The sequence below is a fragment of the Phoenix dactylifera genome, unplaced genomic scaffold, assembly GCF_009389715.1.
Source record: "Phoenix dactylifera cultivar Barhee BC4 unplaced genomic scaffold, palm_55x_up_171113_PBpolish2nd_filt_p 000900F, whole genome shotgun sequence".
NCBI classification, from domain to species: Eukaryota; Viridiplantae; Streptophyta; class Magnoliopsida; order Arecales; family Arecaceae; genus Phoenix; species Phoenix dactylifera.
This window is the reverse complement of record NW_024068262.1, coordinates 57,271-79,051: the sequence shown is the minus strand read 5'-3', so window position 1 is coordinate 79,051 and position 21,781 is coordinate 57,271. Positions and strand designations below refer to the sequence as shown.

At 40.8% G+C, this 21,781-nt stretch overlaps 1 protein-coding gene, 1 long non-coding RNA gene and 2 other non-coding genes across 8 annotated transcripts; 3 read left to right on the top strand and 1 right to left on the bottom strand.

Annotated features, from left to right (window-relative positions):
* The first annotated feature begins 6,286 nt into the window (after positions 1-6,286).
* On the top strand, positions 6,287-11,128 carry LOC103724182. The gene is made up of 3 exons (XR_005509287.1): positions 6,287-6,790; positions 10,438-10,490; positions 10,696-11,128. It is a non-coding gene; the product is annotated as an uncharacterized LOC103724182 (long non-coding RNA).
* On the top strand, positions 7,588-7,672 carry LOC113460996. Its single transcript, XR_003382852.2, has one exon. It is a non-coding gene; the product is annotated as a small nucleolar RNA SNORD25 (small nucleolar RNA).
* Positions 7,862-8,001, top strand: LOC113461079. Its single transcript, XR_003383090.1, has one exon. It is a non-coding gene; the product is annotated as a small nucleolar RNA snoR136 (small nucleolar RNA).
* Positions 11,129-12,423: 1,295 nt separating the features above from the next.
* Positions 12,424-19,657, bottom strand: LOC103724181 (protein NSP-INTERACTING KINASE 3-like). 5 transcript variants are annotated; one of them, XM_026800400.2, is made up of 11 exons: positions 18,881-19,657; positions 18,575-18,707; positions 18,383-18,442; positions 17,982-18,125; positions 17,762-17,833; positions 17,576-17,635; positions 17,368-17,465; positions 17,098-17,265; positions 15,358-15,699; positions 13,942-14,333; positions 12,424-13,027 (listed from the first exon to the last, which is right to left on the bottom strand). In XM_026800400.2, the coding sequence occupies exons 1-11, from the start codon at positions 19,029-19,031 to the stop codon at positions 12,710-12,712; spliced, it is 1,938 nt and encodes a 645-aa protein (XP_026656201.2). In that variant the 5' UTR covers positions 19,032-19,657; the 3' UTR covers positions 12,424-12,709. The 5 variants fall into 5 exon arrangements, with proteins under 5 accessions (XP_026656201.2, XP_008813582.2, XP_008813583.2 ...); XM_008815360.3 differs by having other exon boundaries at positions 18,383-18,454; positions 18,881-19,656; XM_008815361.3 differs by having other exon boundaries at positions 17,098-17,247; positions 18,383-18,454; positions 18,881-19,655.
* Between the last annotated feature and the right edge of the window lie 2,124 nt (positions 19,658-21,781).

Genomic DNA, 21,781 nt, shown 5'->3' with positions numbered 1-21,781 from the left:
CAGCCAGCAAAACAGCAAATCTGTGACCAAACAGCCATAGAATTGGAAGAAGGCATAGATGATTATCTGCACTATTGTCAAGCTAGGAGTTCTCTTTTTCAGCAATATATTCCCATTTATCCAGCTGGATTTGTAGGTTTGCATAAGATTGGAGAACATCATGTGATCAGTTTCCAAAATGGGGCCAGAACAAAAGGACCTCGCCCTCTTTTTATACGTAAAAAATGTAAGTGATTAAACGATTTGTCGATCGTGTTCGACTCTTTCCTTCAAAACAATTTAGTGCCCGTCACAACTCGATCTTGGACTCTTTTAAGATCTTCATAAGGTTCATATTATGAAAAACATGTTAGAACTAGTAATTTGGAGGATTACAGATATAAAGAAAAAGTGCATCATTTACAAATTTGAATTTTGTATATACCAACCACATTGATCAAGGCAATCAGCTGAAGATATATTAATTTGTAGCCAACAGAGAAATCGGTGACTTCCTTAATGTACTAAGCTGGTCGCCATGGATCTTTTGATACTTCTTGTCCATTATTTTGAGCCATCCAACTCATCCCCAACTTCAATACGATGTTCTTTTCCACTGCTACTTGACCATAAATTGCACGAGAAATCAGTTGTGCCACTTAATGCATGAAGCTAGCATTAGTGCATATGCTCCTTATCTTGATCATATCATGTATATTTTATGCATGAACCTACGTATTCTCCATAAAGAAGTATGTAGCATTAGTGCATATGGCCTTTTCGTGATTGATGCGTACTGGAAAATTGATGGAGTATCTGTTCATTGTAAATTGTTGTGCTGCAATACCCAACATTTCCTGGAGGTCAATTGGTCATCTAGAATAAACATAGCTGCTTGGTTTAGTGCTGAAGGTGAGATCCTGGTACGGCTTGGCAACTCATGCAGAATAAGTGTACGTCTCATGGTTGACATACTTCGGAATGATGGTAAGTTGCACTTAATAGCCAAACTACATCGTTCTTCGGAATGATGAGTAAATCGATAGACCATCACTGATACTGGTTGGATAATTAAATTTTGTAATTGTACTAGCTATAGTTTTGTTATTTGTTATGAATTGGAATCATTATTGTTCAATGATATTGAAATTGTAATAAATTTTTAGGCCTTGCATATTTTTATAGGGCTTTGTTCTAGGGAGCATACGGCTATGTCATGTGCTCAGACCTGGATGCTAGGTTTGGGGCTTGACAAATACAAGTCGGAGCATTACATCATGGAGAAAGAAGCAATAATGAGAGGAAAAAACAACAACACAAACTCTTTAGGCAAATGCGGTGCTAAACCAGGAAAAATGAGAACTTTTCTTTTCAAGGGAAGCAGATTGAATCCCTCAACAAGGTATGAGTAGGCTAGTATCTCCGCTCGATCTCTGATTGCAAGGCTGGAGCGCACTCTTAATAGTTCTGAATGAGCCACCCTATCGGCAAAATACGTAAATGGTGTTCAATCCTGATGCTTCCACCGATGCTTAATTAAGACTTCTCAAACATCATTTCAAATCAGTCCATTTTTTTGGCCTTGTGCTAGCTGGATCTTCTCATGCTCCACCAATTATTTGCTACCGTAGAGGCAAGGCCAGAGATTAAAAAGCTGGATACCTTCGGGTGCAAGTAAGCTCAAAGAGGCGTGTTGATTTAAAAGTACTCCAGCATTCCTTTCTTTCCAACATGTCCAGGTCATGGCCCCGATCAGTCCAAAGGTCGCGAAGATTAGAAGGCCATCTTCTCAAGTTCAATTGAATCTTAATAGAGTTCCAAAAGCTTTATGCGAAGGAGCATTGACCGAACAAGCGTGAAACGTACAGATTCCAGCCTCGATCCACATAAGGTGTACCCTGAGAGGAAGACCTTCGATCACTGTGCCTGAAATAGCTGCCCTCCAAACGGCGTTGCAGTAGAGGAGGCACATACATGAAACCACCATTATTGATGAATATATACCATTTTGGGTAGGTTTCCAACTTGGAACATCGGCGCCATGGTGTCTGTAGCTGCCCAACTTTCTATCCATTCAGAAGACCTCTAAGCCTGATTTTCCATGTGGGAGATCTCCAAGACCGTCGATAAACAACAGAACATGCAATTTGGCCAGAGGGCTCTTAATTAGGTATACATCCTAGAAAGGAGAGCTAAGAAGCATGGAGCTCGCTCAGATGTCCTCCCAGAAGTGGACATCAACTCGACTCCCCAATGTAAACGAAAGACGGTTCCTGAAAGCTTTTTTTTTTTTTTTTTCATTTTCATGCCAAACTTTTTCCATGGACTAGTATTTCTCTGCTTCCACAGGGGGGCATCCGAGCCCGCGATAACCTTCCAAGCCTATTTGGCAAGATTCATCCCATCAATAATTGTTTTATGCCCAATCATTTCTGCTCTTTCGATGTACACCGTCGTCCTAGCTGACGAGGCAATGGAACTGGTCGTTGATATTTCCCTTCCCTCTCCAGGGAAAAGCATGCTGCATCTGGTCAGCTTTGTTCGGAACCCACCTTTGGCAACTTGAGAACTGATATATGAGTTTCTTCATAGAAAAAAAAAGAGAGAAAGAAAAGAAAATAAAAGAAAAGTGATATATGAGTTTTGGAAAAAAAACTCTAGTAAGCATAGCTCATATCGTCACCATAACAACTCCGAGCCCAAATCCCATAGAAAAAAAAAAAAAAAAAAAGATTCCGATGTATCTTTTTCCTTCCTACAGACTAATAAACTCATATGCTGCAATTTATGCTGGGATTTAGATCCTTAGAAGGTAGCCCAGCAGATTTAATTTCTGCATGATATTTAAAAATATCCAAACATGCTCTAAATATTAAAAAAATAATTTAAGTCCGCATGAAGTGACAGCTTTTTCTCTTTTTTTTTGTTGATGTGAGAAAATTGTGCAAGCCAGTAGGGAAAGTAGGATTAAGTTCCACCGAAAGAAAGAAATAAAAAAAAAATAGGATTAAGTTCCACCAAAAAAAACCCACCAAGATGGTAGCACAGAAGGAACAGGGCGTTGGCTTCCACCGGGGTGGTCCAGGTTCGAAATGCGTGGGTGTTGATTAAGTTTGGGGATCGGATGTTCCACGCTCGCTGGTACTAAGGTGGCGCTGGGTTGATGTACTCACACGTGGGTGTTGATCCTAGTGAGGAGAGCCCACGGATCGGGGAAGGTATGCAAAAATTTGCGGCATGTATCGAACATTTTCTGGTGGAAGGAAGACTAGTGTAGATTGCTACGCAGGTGAGGTTCGCCTCTCCCTCTCCCCTTTTATTTTTTTACCACAAAAAAAGAAAAAGAAAAAAAAAAGAAAGAGGAGGAATAGGTGGATAGCCCAAGTGTTTATGATTGGGCGCACATCCGATGAGGGTGAAACGATTGATAAGTCTCAAGGGGCGGTGATTGGAGGCCCACCACCTTGTCATGTCCTGACCATGATCTGCCACTTTAGGCAGCAGCTAGCCTAACGCGGCTTTTCCATGGCGGATGGTGGGAACAGTACAGCACGACGAAAGCCCATTTTGGCTGACGGATATCGTGGATGGATGTCCATCTGTTATCCACTTGTCGAAGCTAAAGCCCTGTTCGACCAATTGCATCATCGATTGAGTTGACCCGTCGGTCAGTTGACGGACTGTATCGCCAATTCTAGATGGTTTTGTGGACTAAGGATTGAGATCGATCTAGCCAAGCCAGTGGTTCGAGCATCAGTGCGGGACTAGAAAGGTGACGGACCGAGGGAAAAGTATCAGATAAGCATGAGCTAGTGGATGTGCCGATCGATGCACCACCAGAAAGTAGGGAAACCCTTGTGTTTTTAAAAGCAATGCTCCAAGAGAACGAGAGGAGACTCCTCTGTCCTCTATAAGAATTGGCCCCTTGCTGTTCTTGGAACTACCAAAACACCCCCCTAATTCCTGGTAACGCAAGGGGGAGATTCTCTCGTCCATGCGATCGATTGCATTCCCATTGTCAGCCATCACAAACATCAGGCAGCTCGAGGTGCAAAAACCTGCGAACTCGGCAGGATTTTAATAGCAAAAACAATGCTAATCGGACTGTCATTGATCTCTGTGTCGGACGACGGATAGTTATTTTCGTAGATAAATATGTTTTAAATATGACGCCACGGTGTAGATCAGTAGCCTCGCGGAAGGATAACAGAAACTTCTTATTTTGACGGAAAAAAAGAAGGATAACGCTGTCATTTCCTAGAAAGAGAGAGAATGCAATTCTTTCTTGCACAACAGTGTCGTTCTCAATCAAGTCCAAAAGCAAGCGCACTGGCTGAGGACGGTAGCTTTGGTTGTTGAAGGGTCTGTTGCTCCACTTCACACTCGTAACAGCTATTTAAAGGAAAGCACTGGAATTCCAATTATGTTCTCCACCGGCCTTCATTAGATCCCAATCCCATTTGGATACCAATTACTTCCCGCTTAAAAAATCCACTCTGAAGCTCCCTCGCTGCCAGTGATATGGCAATGGAAGATCTCTGGCAGGAAGCCATCCATGGGTCTTGAAAGCATGATAATTGGAGGGAAGGCTGGCTGGTCACCCCCTCCCCTCCAAACGCATCTGCTTGTCCGTGTTCAGGTCGGCAGCTTGGGCAAATCTAGCAGAGCTTCTGGCTGAAACACGGAAAACCGGCAAGTCACGCAACGGCAATGGCTGAAACTCATCTGTTGGTCTCCATTTTATTCTTTCCTTCTTTTTTTCCTTTTCCTTTTAAATTAAATCCTTTCGTACGAGGAAGGAAGCCGCAATCCTACCATGATTGCGCGCGCAGCACTTTGCTGGATTTGGTGTTTCTACAGAGCGAGCTCGCTCGGTACTCCATCTGGAACCTGATATTATTCCCGGGCATGACCTGAGGGTGCCAATGACTTACTTTGTTTAATTAGTAGCGATAAAATGCCAGTCCGAAACTATATATATATATATATGCGAATTGTTTGGTAGAGATGCATTCATGCTACGTCAAAATATCTTCTTTCAGCATGGTTTGCTGCTGAACCCCCACAATTTAACGTGCAGTTTGTGGAGGAGATATGTACGTAGTTCCGGTGCATCACCTGAGGTTGTCGGCTTGTTTAGTAGCTATAAAATGCCAACCAGAGTTCCAGTACCCTCCCCTGCAACCAGATCACAATAAGTGGAGAAACTATATATGCATTTGGTTTCTCCAATCGATTTTATTCCTTCTTTTTCTAACAGTGGAGAAATTATAAATGCATTCAGTGTCTCTAATTGATTTTATTCTTTCTTTTTCTTGTTAAAAAAAGAAAGAGTGAAGAAGTTATATTAGTTCTTGAATATAAAAATACGTACCGAGATCCCAATTATACGTGGGGAAGAGAATTAAATTGCATAGAACACCCGCTCGTCGGCCGAAATATCTCTAGGCCCTACCTGGAGTGGGATGAGGGGGCGCGGGTAAATATGGCCGGTGTGTTAATAGGAATGCAGCGCTCTTAACATCGACCATTCTTCACAGATTGAGAATATATATGTTACCATGCATGCATGCTGTGATTGATCGATGATCTTTGTGCGCGTGGCTGTCAATGTTTTTGGAACAAACAAAGCGGACGGACTTGAAATGCAATAGTGCGGGCATCCCAGACAAGCAACAGATGTAAATAATATTTCGTCATTTCAAAGACATTCTGATCAAAAGAAAAGAAAAATTCAGATGATGCATGACAAAATAATATGATTATCTTGGATGACATAGTGAAACTTGGGCAACACAGCATGCAGACAGCAGGCAGATGATTCGGCTTTGATGGTTCCAACTTAATCTAGTTAATACAACTCGATCTTTAATATACTTAATCTAACCTATCAAATCCAATGCCTACGATCGATGCTTACCTTACCTGTTAATTTTCAGAATAATTTAGACGGCCAGGTTATTTATGCAGGCAATTCTTATGCGAGAGACCACAACAGTCTGAATTGTTGACGGAGAAAAAAACTCCTACCACATGCCGCTTATTTGGGACCCCTTCAAAGGTTGCTGGGTTAGAAAAGAAAATTTTGACCTACATATAACTGACCTTAGCTAAAAAATCTCTCGATCCAAACCCAACCAAAATAGGGCCTGGTCTGGTCAGATTTTCAGATCGGGCCATTTTTTTGCTGCCCTTCTAAGAGGCTGCCATGTGAAATTCTGGACAACGACCCCAGGCCGTATCAAAAAAAAAAAATAAATAAATAAATAAAAAAAAATACGGTAGCACAAGAGAAGAGAGTGTAAGATGGCAGGCATGCAGGAATCCGACGTTTGTTGACAGGGTCCGATGCATTCTGGTTCTGGGCCGCTCATTTTTCTTGCTATGCCGGCCCAGAAGCCCAAAAAAACCCACCGTTCCTCGCCCGCGCCGCCTCCGCGAATTAGGGTTTTTCCAGGTACAGACAAAACCCAGCCGTCGATGCGCGGGCTTTCGCATCCGAACCCTCCGTGCCCATCCGAGTCCCGCCGCGATAAATGATGAACGAGAAGGGGTCGCTCCCCCGACCAGCAGCAGCTCTTTAACCCTAATACGTCCCCCTCTCTCTCTCTCTCTCTCTCTCTCTCGGGTTTTCTTCCCCCCACCCCAACGCACACACAACTGCACCTAGACTATTCATCGAGAGTGTTAGCTCGGTTTCTTTCGAGAAGAATCTCGATCTCGAGCAGCCGAGGCCGGGATTGACCTGATCTGATAGCTGGGTCATCAGCTATGTCGTCGACGAGCTCCTCGTCGAAGGCCTCGCTAACAAGTAATTAATCTACCATTTCTCCTCATCGTCCCTTCTTCATTGCTTTATTTTTTCTCTTTCCTCTTTTCTTTTTGATTTGCCGAAGAACGCTGTCTGGGTCGATGTGCGCTGTGCTATTATTCATTCCATTATCGGTTTTCGTGATGCATCCATTTCAACCTAGAGGAGAAAAATAGTTGGAAACTCATGTTTCCTCGTGCCGATGCTTCTCTATCTGGTCGGCGGGCCTCACTCTTTGCCCGGTCGATTCGTTCCCTTGAAGCTATATCAAGATTTCCTTCTCCTTTCTCATTTATCCCGGGTAGATTTGTTTTGAGCATCTACACGATCCGGGGAGATGGAGGACACCTTTCTCAAGCCTTTCTTCCACCCCCTTCTCCTTCTTACACTTGATATGCAACCCTTTAATGGTTTTCTGGATTCCTTTTTTAAGGTATTTGCCGACTTATAACGACGATGATGACATCATGGTTGTCGGTTCTTTTCTTTGATTGTGCTGTTTGCTTCATAAACTGTTCTTTGAGGATTGTCTCAGTTCCCAATGCACTCTGTCCCTTGAAGCTAGATCAACTGTTGTAACGGTCTTCACTTCTTTGGCCAACCGAATGCCTACAATTGCTTGCTGGATTGCTCTATCAGTACGCACGATTCTCTACGGTTATATTCTTTTTTTCCAAATTTTTATCATGTTATTCATGTATTTTCTTCGTCAATGGTTTTATTCGCTTGTACGTTCTTTGCTTGAGTTGTATTATAGCAAAATTTCCATGGAGCATGTTTTCTTGATAGCAATATATGACGGCAATGATGATTCTACAGACCTGTAATGATTATTGCGGAGATGATCGCATAATCAAAGAACATCTAAGGGACTGAGTTGTCATTTTGTTCGCTTGGATGGAAATTTTGCTTGTATTGTTTACATTGTTGCTTTTTCTGGGATCTGTATTCTTTTTTAATATATAATTTAATCTGGAAGCCACAGTCCTGCACCTAATGTGAAACAGATCTTTCAACTGAACAACTTATGCTGTGCTCCTTTATAAATGATTCTCTATTTTTTTTTTATCACTGCTTTGTTTGTGTTTTGCGCCTATGAATTGCTTGGAGTTCATGGGCCTTGTGAGCAAGTGAAGCAAGAAAAACATGGCTCCCCTCGCTATCCAGTGCAGATTTACTTTGTTGCATTTGGACGTTGGGGAGCTATATGTTATACCAATTGTTTTGAATATGCTGGTCATGTAAATCTTAGATTTATTTAAACAAGGATGTATCATTTGGTCATTATGTTTGTTGGTCGTGTAATGCATGCATCGCATTACTACAAAATTGTCCTCCTCCTCCGTTTCTCAAGGAATATAGGAACTTGCAGCTTGCAGTTGGTTTCTTGATAATGAGATGTCTATATCATCTCAATGGTTTTGTCTGATAGTATGATAAATTTGATGTCACTATCATGACCTACATCTTACTACATCCTGGTGTGTCAACTTTTTCTTGCAAATGGTTCTCATTTGCTGATGTTACAACCTTTAGCATGCTATTTCGCAAAGTCGATCAGATTAGTCAATTTAGAATTGTATTCTAATGATAATGAGATTCTCAATGCCTGTACAGCCCAAAATTTCAAAGGTTTGCCGTGTGAACGTCAAAGTCCTTAGAAGAGCTTTCTACCAAAGTTAATTTGCTTTCTGTGCGCCTTGGGAATTCCAAGAGTGTTCAAGTAGTAGGGCAGCAACTGAAAATAAATGTGCTAAAAGATTGTTAATTATTACTTTCAAAACTACTGTCTATGTGAACCATGTGTTAAAAGTTCTTTAAGGGATTACTTGTAACTATCTATGTAAATAATATCCATCTTGTGTTTCTTTTTACAGTCATTGAATTATGAGATGAACAAACATGCAACTTAGTCCAGTGGTCTATATAAGTTATACATGTACAGAAAGCCTTTGCTGCAATCTTTACTTCGTCTTCTAGATACCACTGAAAGTGCATCATAGGTTCTTCGGTGTTTAGCATGCTGTTTTTTTTTTTGAAAACCATGGCTGAACCTGATCGGGTTGCCTACGTACCCCTTCACAAGGAGGATCAAGCCACACGTAGTTCTTTTTAAGTTTCAAAAATGCAGCGGAAAAATGAATCAAACAATTTAATTCATGCATGCTTACAAGATCAAATCTAGAAATCAGCACATTAAGAACACATAGGATTATGTCGGAATGGCATGATATTTTCACATTATGTGATACACTTAATTTGCCCCATTAATTTTTGCATTTTAATTATACTTTTAAAGCGTCCAACAAAATATTTAGTTTTTCACACATGCTTGGATGGTATTACCTCTTGCTACTTGGGGCAAAAGGTATGAGAGAGTCAGCTTCCATGGTATTCTAGGAAGAGTCAGCTCCCATGGTGGGTGGTTATGAGAGAGAGAGCTATAGAGAAATTTGAAGGCTAATCTTTGCTATGTCATTTTGCAACAAAAAAAAAAAAAAGGTTCATGAGAGTAGGGCTTGTAGTGGGCTCTAATCAGCTTGAGGCTATCGGGTCGGGTTGACTTCAAGTCGGGATATGGGCTAGGCTCGAGTTAGCTTGGTTTGGGTTTGAGCTTAGAATTAGAGATGCTATATTTCGGGCCGGGCTAGAGTAGACATTAGACCTGGCCTGGACATGGCTCTAGCTTCTGCTTGGTTTTAGTTTTGAGTTTGAAAATAGAGCCCAGTTTCAAGCATGGATTCGGCTTGGTATCTAGCCCGAGGGACACACACCTTGCCCCATTCTTCCTTTTTCTTCCACCTTCTGCGGAAGCAGCAATGGAGGAGGGAGCCCCACTGTCAGAGCTATAGCTCCATTGCTGGAAGCTGCTTTTGGTTTCGCCTCACTGCTAGAGCTAGCCCCATTGCCACATGGCCTTGAGGAGGTTGGTGTGAGAGTGGAGGGCCATGATTGATGTCGGGGCAGGGGCACGGGCAAGGGCAAGGGTGTGATTGCTATCTGCAATGGCATTGGCAAGGAGACTAGCAGTGTGGTATGTGGCGGCACAGTTGATGAAGCAGGGAAAATGACGGAGAAGAGAGGACAAGGAGGGAGTGGGGGCGAGAAACCGCGGAGAAAAGGACAAGAAGAAGGTAACCAATGAACCTCAAGACTTACTGCTTGTCGGTGGGCAAAGACTCTTCATTGATGACCTGTAGGCGGAAATAGATGGTGACTCTCAGGAAGAGAGACATGAGGCCCTAGTAGCAGGGTTCTCCTATACACCCATCTCCAAGTTAATAATTCAGATCCGAAAGGAGACACTAATGAGGGCCGGCCCAATTGTGTTTTGGGATGTGCTTGTGTTTTGGAAAAAAAAAAAAGGCCCAAGTCTACCCTGAAGCCCTAAAAAAAATTTCAGGCTAGGCTCTGGTTTGCCCAGCCTGCTCCTATTCTTCCCTTACATGAGAGTAGGAGTATTGCTTGTTTGACCATGATTGGGAATGCTATATTGATTTGAAAAGCTGTTTGGCTGGTGCTGAATAGATTTTTCTATGACCGGCTAAGTGGGATGTAGGAATTAGCATCTTTTTAGGATATATTAGCAATTTTTAATATGCTGGTAACTAATACATGATTTGCTTGCTGTTTTGTTGTCATTGCAGCTGCACAGGCGAGGGATGATATAGTCGAGCAATTGAAGGATGCGGCGAAAAATGTTGATGCGAGAACTTTCCCTTCAACTGAAGCATACTTTATATCTTATGATTAAGGGTTTTTTTTTTTTTTTTGGAAAAAAAGAGATTTAAGTCCAGACTCTTCTTTTTGAATAACCAAAGTTTTTTTTAGGTCTTCTGATTTGTTGCAGAGTTGTAAGAGATGGGTTTTTTTGTTTCTAATTGTATCCGTGGTTTTTGTTGCAGTCATTCAAGAGTTAATGAGGCCATCTGATGCTGTGATTCATGCGTCTGGTCAGAGGATCGACATAGTGTATGGCTGAAATGGGCGAACTTAGGCTTGTGGTGTGGAAATCTATTTGATGTCTACCGGCCAAGTTTTCGCTGATAGTTGTTGCTGCAGTTATCGGAGTCATTGCAAAAACATGACTGCATCTCTGCCGGCCCATTTTTGTTGATAGTGGTGATAGTGTCGATACTGACTGGCTTGTTTTTCTGGCCCGAAGACTTGCGTATTAGGCGAGTTGTGCAATTTTGCAATTTTCTCCTCGATTTTATTATCCATCGGCATAAAAGCCATCATCGTCATTTATGTTTAAACGTTCAAAATTGTTGGATTGTTGTGAGGAAAATGAATGCCTGCAATCTTTTATCTTGGATGTCCAAGAAAATTTTGAAATTTATTAGTTGATATTAAAATTAAATTAAAATTTCCCTATTTATATTAATATGGTGCGAGTTTCGAAATCTAGGTCATATGCCATTATAGTATGTTGTATATGATCGTATTAATATCTTAAGGTAATACGAAGATTAAAGTATAATATTATATTGTATATTGTGATAACATAGAATTCTGGAATATTTATAAGAGTAATATTAATATTTGTATATAACATCAAATTTGAAGCATAATATTGCTGTATTATATAATATTATTCTTTTGTATATTTTATATTGGGAAAATATAAATATTTTATAGCACTATTAATAGTACCATATGAATTTAATATTTTGTACTATAATACTGATATTAAATAGTTATTATAATTAATATGAAACATTACATGCAGTAAGATTATTATAGAAATATGATATAATGCAATATAATAATATGTTTTGTTATCATGTTAATAAAATATCACGTGTTAATTCTATAATGGAATACTGTAACCTAAATTTTTATGGTAATACTATATTATTATAGATTACAAAAAATTATTAAGTTAATCTATAACAGTAAAATAGTATAATATTATACTATTATAATATTTTATTGTAGTATTCAAAAGAATTTGTTATAGTTAATTAATAATAAAAGAGGATTACATCATGGGTGAATGGGTATAAAGAATGAGCATAAGGTTATTCCAACATGGACATGGAATAGCCCATACCCCAAATTATTTGCATAAGATGGTTTTATCAGGCATTAGCCTAGTCCAAATCTATGCCCAAGTTGACATGATGTTCCGTTGGTATAAGATTCCATTAAAGTCTTATATATTTGTTATGTGACCTGCTCATCGGCGGCCAACTTTATCTTAAAGCGTAATGGAATGGATGATGCCAAGCTCATTGATTGGCGAAGCATGAGATGACTGACTTGGGAGGCGGAGCGGGTCTCCGCCAAGGCCAGATTCGTCTAGAGCAGAGTTCGGGCCCATCGACAATCCTGGAAACGGTGGCGCAAGTATATCAGGTCGCCTCTCTCAAAACTGAAGGAAGAAGCAGGGACATCTCAGAAATTAAACTCTCTCTCAAAACAGAAGGGAGAAGTAGGAGGAATGAAGAAGAACTTTCGACCTTGCAACGATGATACCCTTGTCATTTTATTAACCAGTCCGGCCGTGCATCCATGCCATCAGATGCCCCAATGTTCCTGTCCCATCTACCTGTTTCACGGTGGCGTCCAAGTGAAACAAACATATGCACTACGCTATCAACCGAGCAAACCTTGCAGCACGCCCGACATCTCTAAATTTCCATACTTTCTCAATTAAGACTCAGGCGAGACCATAAACCCACCAGCATCTCCCCCGTACATGGTAGAAGGAGGAAATCTCTAGCAGAAATAGTTTAGCTACTCCTGCACAACCTCGCTTTCCTTTTGTACAAATGAATAATACATGCAACCCGACTGCTATAAATAAAAACCACGATGATAAAAGAAAAACAACATTCTTCATCCCCAGGCGTCCAAAACTCAAGACATGTACAATTGAATATGTATATATATATATATATATATCTAGGGAAGTCACCTAGGACCTGAAAGCTCAATTGCTTCTACCACAAGTGAAGAGTCCTCTACATAGTCCGAGTGTTTCGGAGGTGCTTGCTCGGAGGAACCAGACTTTGGTGTGTCAACCTTCTGTGAGGCCTCCCATTTTTCTGCCAGGCCATCACCTTCCAGCATTCTCACCACTTCTGACATCTTGGGCCGGTGGGATGGATGGAATTGTGTGCAGAGGAGAGCCACCTGAACCATCTCCTCCAGCTCAACCCTGTCATATTTGTTTGTGAGGTCCTTATCCACCATCATGCTCAGCTTGTTCTCTTGATGGAGTCTCTTCACCTGCAAATAAGAAGCGACCATGAGCTAACTACAGCTACGGCATGGTCGAAGTCAGTATTGTTAGGTGTCCTCACACAGCTGCTTGCTACCACAAAACAGATCGATGACTCGACTGCAACAATAAACAATCCAATAGGATGAAGGTTATACGATGCTAACTCATAACTTCTTTCTGTTCTCCAGATCCAATGGATCGTAGAATGACTGAAGAATAATGCCCCTCATATTTCTAAGCCAACCGTCATATGGTCATAACTACCTAACTTCTTAGCTTCTTTCTTTTGATGCCACATGGTAGGTCTTCAAGGGACCTTATAGGCAGTTATCCCCATCAAAATCCAGAGACAGCAGCAGAGACTTTTCTTTTTGGTCTTTCCCTCCTCATTTTCTAAAGATCATTTTTTTCCGTTTCCTAAAAGTTCATGGTGAGTTTTCGGTTGGTAATCATCTCTAAGTGGTTTTGCAGTCCGCCACTTGCCCGTTCCTCTAAAAGGTCGGAGTAAAGACATGCTTGCACTAGTCCCTTAGCAAAGACCGGTCATCCACAAAGCGTGCATCTCACTCGGATACTGCAGCCTGTTTTCTTGGTTAGAGAGATGCCTTAAGTACCGTCTGGAAATAGAGGCTCTGACATGAGTCACAGCATATCAAAAACAGGGCAAGGGGATTGCAGTGTGGCAAGGAGGGGGAAAAGGGTTGGGTGAGGAGGGAAATCCTCTAGAAAATAAGCGTACTAATTCCTCCATTCAGAATCCTGAGATATACTGATTTATTTTGGAGGGAAATCCAGTTCTCCCAAAATTATAATACAACTCAATTATTCGAGAGTAAACCCCTGCTCAAGTTCTTTATTCATGCAGACCCTTACGGCTTTATGATTCTATATATGCAAGATGGTGAAACAGAGAGCTTACCCAATCAAGCATTACTCCCTTCTGATTTGCTAGCCGGCCAAAATCCAGTGCCCTCTGACCGGTAATCAGCTCAAGTAGCAGGATGCCAAAGCCAAAGACATCAGTCTTCTCTGATGACTGACCTGTGGACAAGTATTCTGGAGCTATATGCCCAACTGTCCCACGCACTGCCGTTGTAACATGTGATTCCTGATGATCCAAGAGCTTTGCCAAACCAAAATCCCCAACGACTGCTTCAAATTCTTCATCAAGAAGAATATTGGCAGCTTTAACATCACGATGAATAATTTTTGGGTCACACTGCTCATGCAAATACAACAACCCCCGTGCTGTTCCCAAAGCTATCCTCTTTCGCCTTGACCAGTCTAAAGCTGGCCTACCACGAATATGTTCTGCCAAGAAAAAGGAACAAGATATAAGCAAAGTGATGATACTTGTGTGATGTGACTTTGTCGAAGAGTAGCAAGCTTTTAAAAATATTTGATGATGTAATCATGTTTATGCAAATTAGTTTGTATATCTTAAAATAAAACTGCATTCCAATACATCTCAGCATTCTAGCATCAGAGGAGATGCAAGGCAGAAACAAGTGGCAAAAGCAATTGCAAATGGCAGCTCGAAGAAAGTACAAGGGGGAGTGACACGAAATGCTCTTGGAACGTACAAGTACAAAGGAAAAGGAAAACTTCCGCCCCGATGTTTTGAACTAAATTATATAGAGCTAAAATCATTTTGCATGTATTCTTGGTGGTTTCTGTTTGGAGGTGGTTTCTGCTAGGAGGGGAAATGGAGTAGTATGGCTTCCCATAAACTTTTCTGAAGAAAATACATAGGATGATGGTACAAAATTTCCTGGCAGCCATGGAGGAATGGACATGTTATGACAGTCATAATGTTGTTAACTCAGAAGCCTAGAATGGCAGAAGTACATTTAATCATGACATAACTAATCACGAACAATGCACCACATATCACATGAAATAGAACGAAGGGTCACTGTAGAACTGCTCCTTTGCAAAATAGTTAACATGCTTCTTGCTAATATCACTTTCATACAAGAGAGTCATATTTCATTACAGGTAAATGATGAAAGAAAAAAAAAACACTTCCAGGATATAAAAATAATTACAAATATTTTCATTGTCTTAGCTGATAAGCCATGTCACCGATCATTTGATGTTTTCATACCCAAGGACCATGACATAAGCAATCTAAAATAGGAGATGCTTTCCATGTATCACAGTATGAACTGACACCTATCTCATACAGTTACTAAGAGTTTCTACTGTGCTCCTGATAGGAAGAGTTTAAAATTTTCTGGCATGAACAGCAGAATATCCATGCACTAATAGTAACTTGGGATAGCTGGTTTAAATCATGCAAAAGAAAAGTATACGCAGGCCACCAAGTACACACCTCTTAATTGAGAAGCAACACTTCCATTTGGCATGTAAGGGTAGACAAGTAGTCTCTCATTCTCAGTTGTGCAGAATCCCCAAAGTCTAAGGAGATTCCGATGAATTGCCAAGCTTATCATTTCAACTTCAGTCTGAAACTGAACTTCTCCACCAACGGTATTGGAATCTTTCAACCTTTTAACAGCTACAATTGTGCCATCACGCAAGCATCCTTTGTACACAATACCATAACCCCCTTTTCCTAAAATATTTTTTGCACTGAAATTATTGGTGGCCACTCGAAGCTCCTTGAAGGAATAACGTTTCAAATGACCCAAGCATATTTCCGGGTCATATTGATCTGAAAAGAAGATGTTATTGCAGAATAAGCCCCATGATATATAGACCAAACACATTCAAACTTTACCAAATTTGAATAATGCATTTCTACCATTCAGTCATAAAAAATAAAACGGTCACAATACCACATGGTAACTCCACCTTAGATAATACATGAAGAAGCGAACAATTGTACAAGCAAATTAACATTCCACAGAGCATAACGAGACCTCCATTTTTGTCTCTTTCTCTAGGATAGCTCTTTTTTCTATGACACTTCCATCTAAAAGCTAAATAAGATAAGATGATCAATTGCAACCAGACTAAAGAATATCCTGGGAAACAAAAATAACCGAATCCCTAATAATTCAATATAAGTTACAACTAAGGTTACACAGGATTGTGCGTTTTGTTGTAACCTAAGCTAGGTTTCTATCCCCTTTACATGCTTAATTGCCATTTGGTTTGGTTAATCTATTGTTGAAGTGGAAATACTTTGATTCTCTTATCTGACTAGAAGATCTCTGTTCCATATGCTTTACGCATGTTTTAGTAATATGTGCTCTCTTTGGGACTGATAGAATATGTTTTTATATATACCTTATCAATCCTGCACATCTGTCACTTCTATGCGTAGTCAGAGGATGGGTAGGGGTGCATTCATGTGCCCAGCTTTCTTAAAACCATGTGCAGTGACAGAATCTCATCCCTGCATTTATGATAGACCTTAAATTTAATATCACGAACAGATTGTATGATTTTTAAGTATCCACGCTGTATATTTTTTTAAGCTTGTTTTATTTGTCATTGCTTGTTTGAATTAATATACTGCCAGCTCATATTAGTTTATCTTGAACATTTCATAATAGTTTAGCACAAATCTTCAGAAATTTTATAACCAATCAATGCATGTATTGGTGTTGGTTTATGATGTTAGGCTTACTTAGATGAAATAAAAGCATTACTTGAGTATTTAGAAAATGGCCTCCGCCAATAAGTAATCAATTGAAAGTTTCCTAGATTAAATAAAGAAAGGAGAAAAGAAGAGGGAGTTCTCATAGCATTAGTCAGAATGTTGGTTGCAAAAAGATAGTGCCAAGCATCCTTTTGTGGCAGTGCATACCAATTATCAGCACTTAACACAGAACAAGTCCTTGCGCACCATGCTGACATTGGACTAGCAAAGGAATGATATATGATGTGTTACTGTTTGCATAAATGTCAAAAAAAAAGAAAAAAACAAAGGAACAATGTACAAGATTAGGAGCTCATTAATTATTTTTATGGCACTGCACGGTGACATATGAATACAGACCATTGACATGGTGAGTTTACATTAAGCTTAAAACTCAAACCAAACAACTTTTTAGAGAATGGAGAAGAAAATTAGACGAAATTCAAATTGAAAAAAAAAACTTACCATTTACATCAAAGAAAATCTGTTGATTGTGTCTATGCCGCCACCAAAGAAGCAAGCCAGCAGCAATGACTATTAAAGTAACAGAACCAATACTTGCACCAGATGCAATAGCGACATGATGGTTTCTCGTCACTTGAGGCTGTGGCTGAGCTGAGAAACCCAAGATGCCTATTGATTAGAATAATCATCAGAGAAAATTTACTGAAGTGTTCACTCATTATCTGGGAGAATAAAAATTCTCCGTCAGTCATATCAATTTTAAATACACACCCTTCAGATCGTCTGGTGGATATGAAATTGGGTCCAGAGACAAAGAAGAGCAATTGTCTCCGGCGTTTGACCCACATATCAGAGGATTTCCAACAATACTGGCAGCAAATTCAGGAATCACAACAACTTAGTGATACATTGCAATTTTAACCTGTGACTCCATAAGTAATGAAATGAGAAAAGGGATCGAAGAAAAAGAACAACTTACTTGAAAGTTCTTGCAGATATATTGAGCAAGGAACCACTCAAATTGTTATATGAAAGGTCCCTACAATCAAAATCAACTTTAATGATGATCTCACGAATTTAAGCTGGGAAAAAAGAAAGAAGGAAAACTATACATATCCATATAGCTTGAGGAAAGGACGAAGAGTTAGAGGACACAAGGACATACAGAAGAGTGAGACCTTTGATGTTGGACAATGAATCAGGGCAAGGTCCAGATAAGCTGTTGTTGTTCAGTCGCCTAGCTTGCCCAAACCAGAACATAAAAGAGATCAAAAATATTGGCAAGCTTCCATGTACATAAGATTAGCAGCAAAATACAGGATCATTCTACCAGCTTAAATAATCAGTCTGTTTAGGAAGAACAGTAAGAAATTTCTAAATCTTACAGATAATTCAGATTGCTCAGCTCTCCTAATGAACTCGGTACTCCGCCATCGAACTGATTGTTGGAAAGGTCCAGTGTCTGGAGCTTCTCCAACTTGCCGATATCGGCAGGGATAGGTCCAGAAATCGCATTATTCTGCAGAAGCCTATAGAAACAGATGGCACACCTCATTTGCCACAGAAACGTACAAGCTAAAGGCATCAATAAATCTCAACAGCAAAATGGTGAATATTAAACTTTCAGCTCCGGAATGGGAAGAGAGAATTTTGTCTTGCCAATGGCTTGCATTACATGGATGGGCCTTTTATATCTTAATGAATAGGATTGTTTTACACCAAGATGTCGGGGGATAGTCTACATTAAACTTTAGCATTCAGATATAAGGCTGGTCGGCCCACTTACACGGACTGCAGATTCGTAAGATTTCCAATCCCTGGCGATAAAGTCCCAGATAAGCGTTGGCTGGGCATTCCTCTGGCAATTAATTAGAGAAAAAAAAAAACATAACAAAGAGAACGAGGAGCGGCAGTTACCAAATGATATGCAAATGAGGAAAATGGTCAGATGCCGTGAAAAGTGGCATCTTTGTCTTACATAGCAGAAACATATCCATCAGCAGAGCAGGTAACCATCCTCCAGCTACATGGATCTACCGAGTTGATATCCCAATTCTCCAGAACATTATATGGGTCGATTAGTTCCATTCTTATGGCCATCAACGCAACAACTGCATTTGTAGAAGAAGCAAAATCAAACGCCTTGGACACATGGGTTTCATTGTCCTGATAGTTGTTCTTGTTCAAAGGAAAAAAAGTAACGATCTGAAGCTCAAAAAAATAAAAATAAAAACAAAGCAAAGCAAAGCAAAAGAAAGAGAACGAAAGCTCAAGATCCACCGACCTTCATAGTTTATACCAGAGGGTGAAAGAGTAGCTGCAGACACCAGCGGCCCTGCCCATAGCAGCAAGCCAAGCATCCAAAAAGGGAAGCCCGGAACCCTCCTCTCCATGCTCTGTGTCTCTCCCTTTCCCACCTTATACGCCCAGCCCATCTGCCACGGCACCGCACCCGAAAACCAGCTCGCCAATTCCACACTGGGACGCACTCGTCAGTCCAAGACCGCCATGAGAGGCCAGCAGGAAGCCATCTTTCCGACCAAACCGCCCCTTGGGCCACAAACCCAGATGATTCTCTCTCTCTCTCTCTCTCTCTCTCTCTCTCTCTCTCTCTCTCTCTCTCTCTCACTCTCACTCTCTCTCTCTCTCAGGCCATAAGGTACCAACAAAAGGAACCACCTTTCCAGCCACGCTCCATCCAAAAGGCCCCCCGATGCATAATCCAACGCTGGGACGTGAAAACTTCACGGCCCGGATCAGCGAGCAGCCAGGGAAGGCGCCGAAAACCTTTCTCTCTCTCAATCTCTCTCTCTCTCTCTCCCCCTCTCCCTCGATCAAATTCCAGCCATCCCCAGCAAAAGAGACAGATTTCTTATCGGAAGGAATCCTCTGCTTTTGCTCCTCCTCTTCTCCAGCAGCGTCGTCTTAGGACCTGGTTGATATATACGATTATTAACCAGATTTGTCCGCCCCAGCGCTTGGGGCAGGCGCTTCCCCTTTCTCCTGTCCCACAGCCCCAGTCTCAGTCCCAGCGAAAGCAGAGAGAGAGAGAGAGGGAGAGACGCCTCCACTCTGAAATGCTTGTATGGGAACACACACAGGGGGAGCCACCGCAGCAGCACGCATCAACCAAACACGCAAACAGCCAGGGCTAACTGCCAAACGCGACACGGTTGCAGATGCGAGAGAGACAGAGACAGAGACAGAGACAGAGACAGAGAGGTCTGAGCTCCAGAAATAATGTATATTATATTATTGATTGTAAAATTATAAAGAGGACGAGCTCCGGAAATGATTTTATTGCTCTTGAGTTTTCGTTTTTGTCATGAAGAAAAGAAAAAAAGAATTAAGTGTAGCTGGTTGATGCGTCACATCACTTGCGGTATTCTTCACCTACTTCAAGCCTTCCCTGAGGCCAACCAGCAGCAAACGATTCTTGTACCAAAAAAAAAAAAAATAAACGACGATCGATTCTGTCGATACGCATGCTGCCTTTTGGCTTTGCAATCTCCCAGTGGTGACGGGTGGAGTCACGTTGAAGAATTTGTAATTTGTGTCCCCATTTATCGATGGACCGAGTACAGGTGTCGCAGCTAACCACATGTTTAGAGCTTACCCAAAACAAAGATTAAGAAAGAAAGAAAAACAAAAAAGAAGAAGGATGCAACCTCCTTGGCATGAATCCACCGTACGTTGAATCACCCATCGCACAGCTCTCAAAGCGTTCGAACTCCGTCGTACTCGTCCATTCATGTTCGCGGATCTCGGACCAAGCGGTGGGCGATCAAATGCTGGATTCGCGCCAAAGGAGAAAGTCCCACACTCTTAACATTAGTCTAGCAGGCTCAGGCAACCATAGTTATAGGCTTAGTTAAAGCGTCTACAAGCATCCTTCTTTCCATCGAAATATACTCCAAGACTACCTTACAACGTGCATCAATGTCCCAAATGTAGTAAATGAATGTCAATGTTTTTGGTCTTCCCATGATATATAGATCCTTCACATGAGCCAAGGCAACTATGCTATCACAACGGATCATTGCAGGTTCAACCACACGAGCTACGACTATAGTTGCATAAAGAATCTCCTCAACCAAAATAACCTCCTATACTACCCCATACAAGACAATATACTCAATCTTCATAGTGGATAAGGTATTATTGTCTCTTGTTGCTCCAACAGATGGCACCATCATCGAGCAAGAATGCATAACTGAAGTAGATTTATGCTCATCCCAGTCACCACCCTAATCTGCATTGCTGTATCATCTTACACATGGATCTCTACCATGATAGAAAAGCTTGCAATTAGTGGCGCCATGAAGATACCACAAATCCTCCTTATCACCATTAAACGAACAAATCTTGCATTACTGTGGCAATGATTTACTAACCCAATGGCAAGCATTTATCAGGTGGAGTGAGGAATACAACATATATCGGACTTCCAACAACACTCACACATGGCATCTTAGCCATCTATTTCCTTTCAGAAATTAGTCATAGGGCGAAGATCAAGGCTCAAAGTATGCTCCTTCTCCGCGGGAGTTTCAATAGGTTTGGAATTATGATTTGAAACTGCTTTAGTATCTTCCTCAGGATCTCAACTCCAAACATAAGATTCTCTTTACTAATGTCTTTCATCTCAAAATTAGAGGATAACCACTCTTTAGTGGTGGTAATTATCTCAACATCATTAGGTAATAAAATGTCATCAACATACAAAAAAAAGGATAAGCATGCTTTTCTTGGACTGCTTCAAATACACGCAATGATATTCCTCAATCATCATAAACCCATATAAGATAATGGCCTTATGAAATTTTGAGATACCACTACTTAGATGGTTGTCTTAGGCCATAGATGAAATATTTGAACTTCCAAACTTTGTGCTCTTATCCCTCAACCTCAAACCAACAGGTTCATCTATACAAATCTTTTCGTTTAATTCTCCAATGATAAATGAAATTTTAAAATCCATTTGACAGAGCTCTAAAACTGATATATGATAATGGTTAGAGTAAGAATTGAGATAAGTCCCACTATTGGAGCTAATGACACATCATAATTTATAGTCTCCTGTTGGTTGTATGCTTTCATCACAAGATGGGCCATATACTTGTCAATTAATCCATTGGCCATGTGCTTGATCTTTAAGACCACATGTTTCCAATGACCTCGCACC

Coding starts and splice junctions, on each gene's coding strand:
- LOC103724181 (XM_008815360.3), bottom strand. CDS start 19,031: ATGGGCTGGGCGTATAAGGTGGGAAAGGGAGAGACACAGAGCATGGAG. Junction 15,700..17,097: donor GATTTTCTTTGATGTAAATG/GTAAGTTTTTTT, acceptor TCTTCTTTTCAG/ATCAATATGACCCGGAAATA. Junction 13,028..13,941: donor AGGGAGTAATGCTTGATTGG/GTAAGCTCTCTG, acceptor TCTTATTTGCAG/GTGAAGAGACTCCATCAAGA.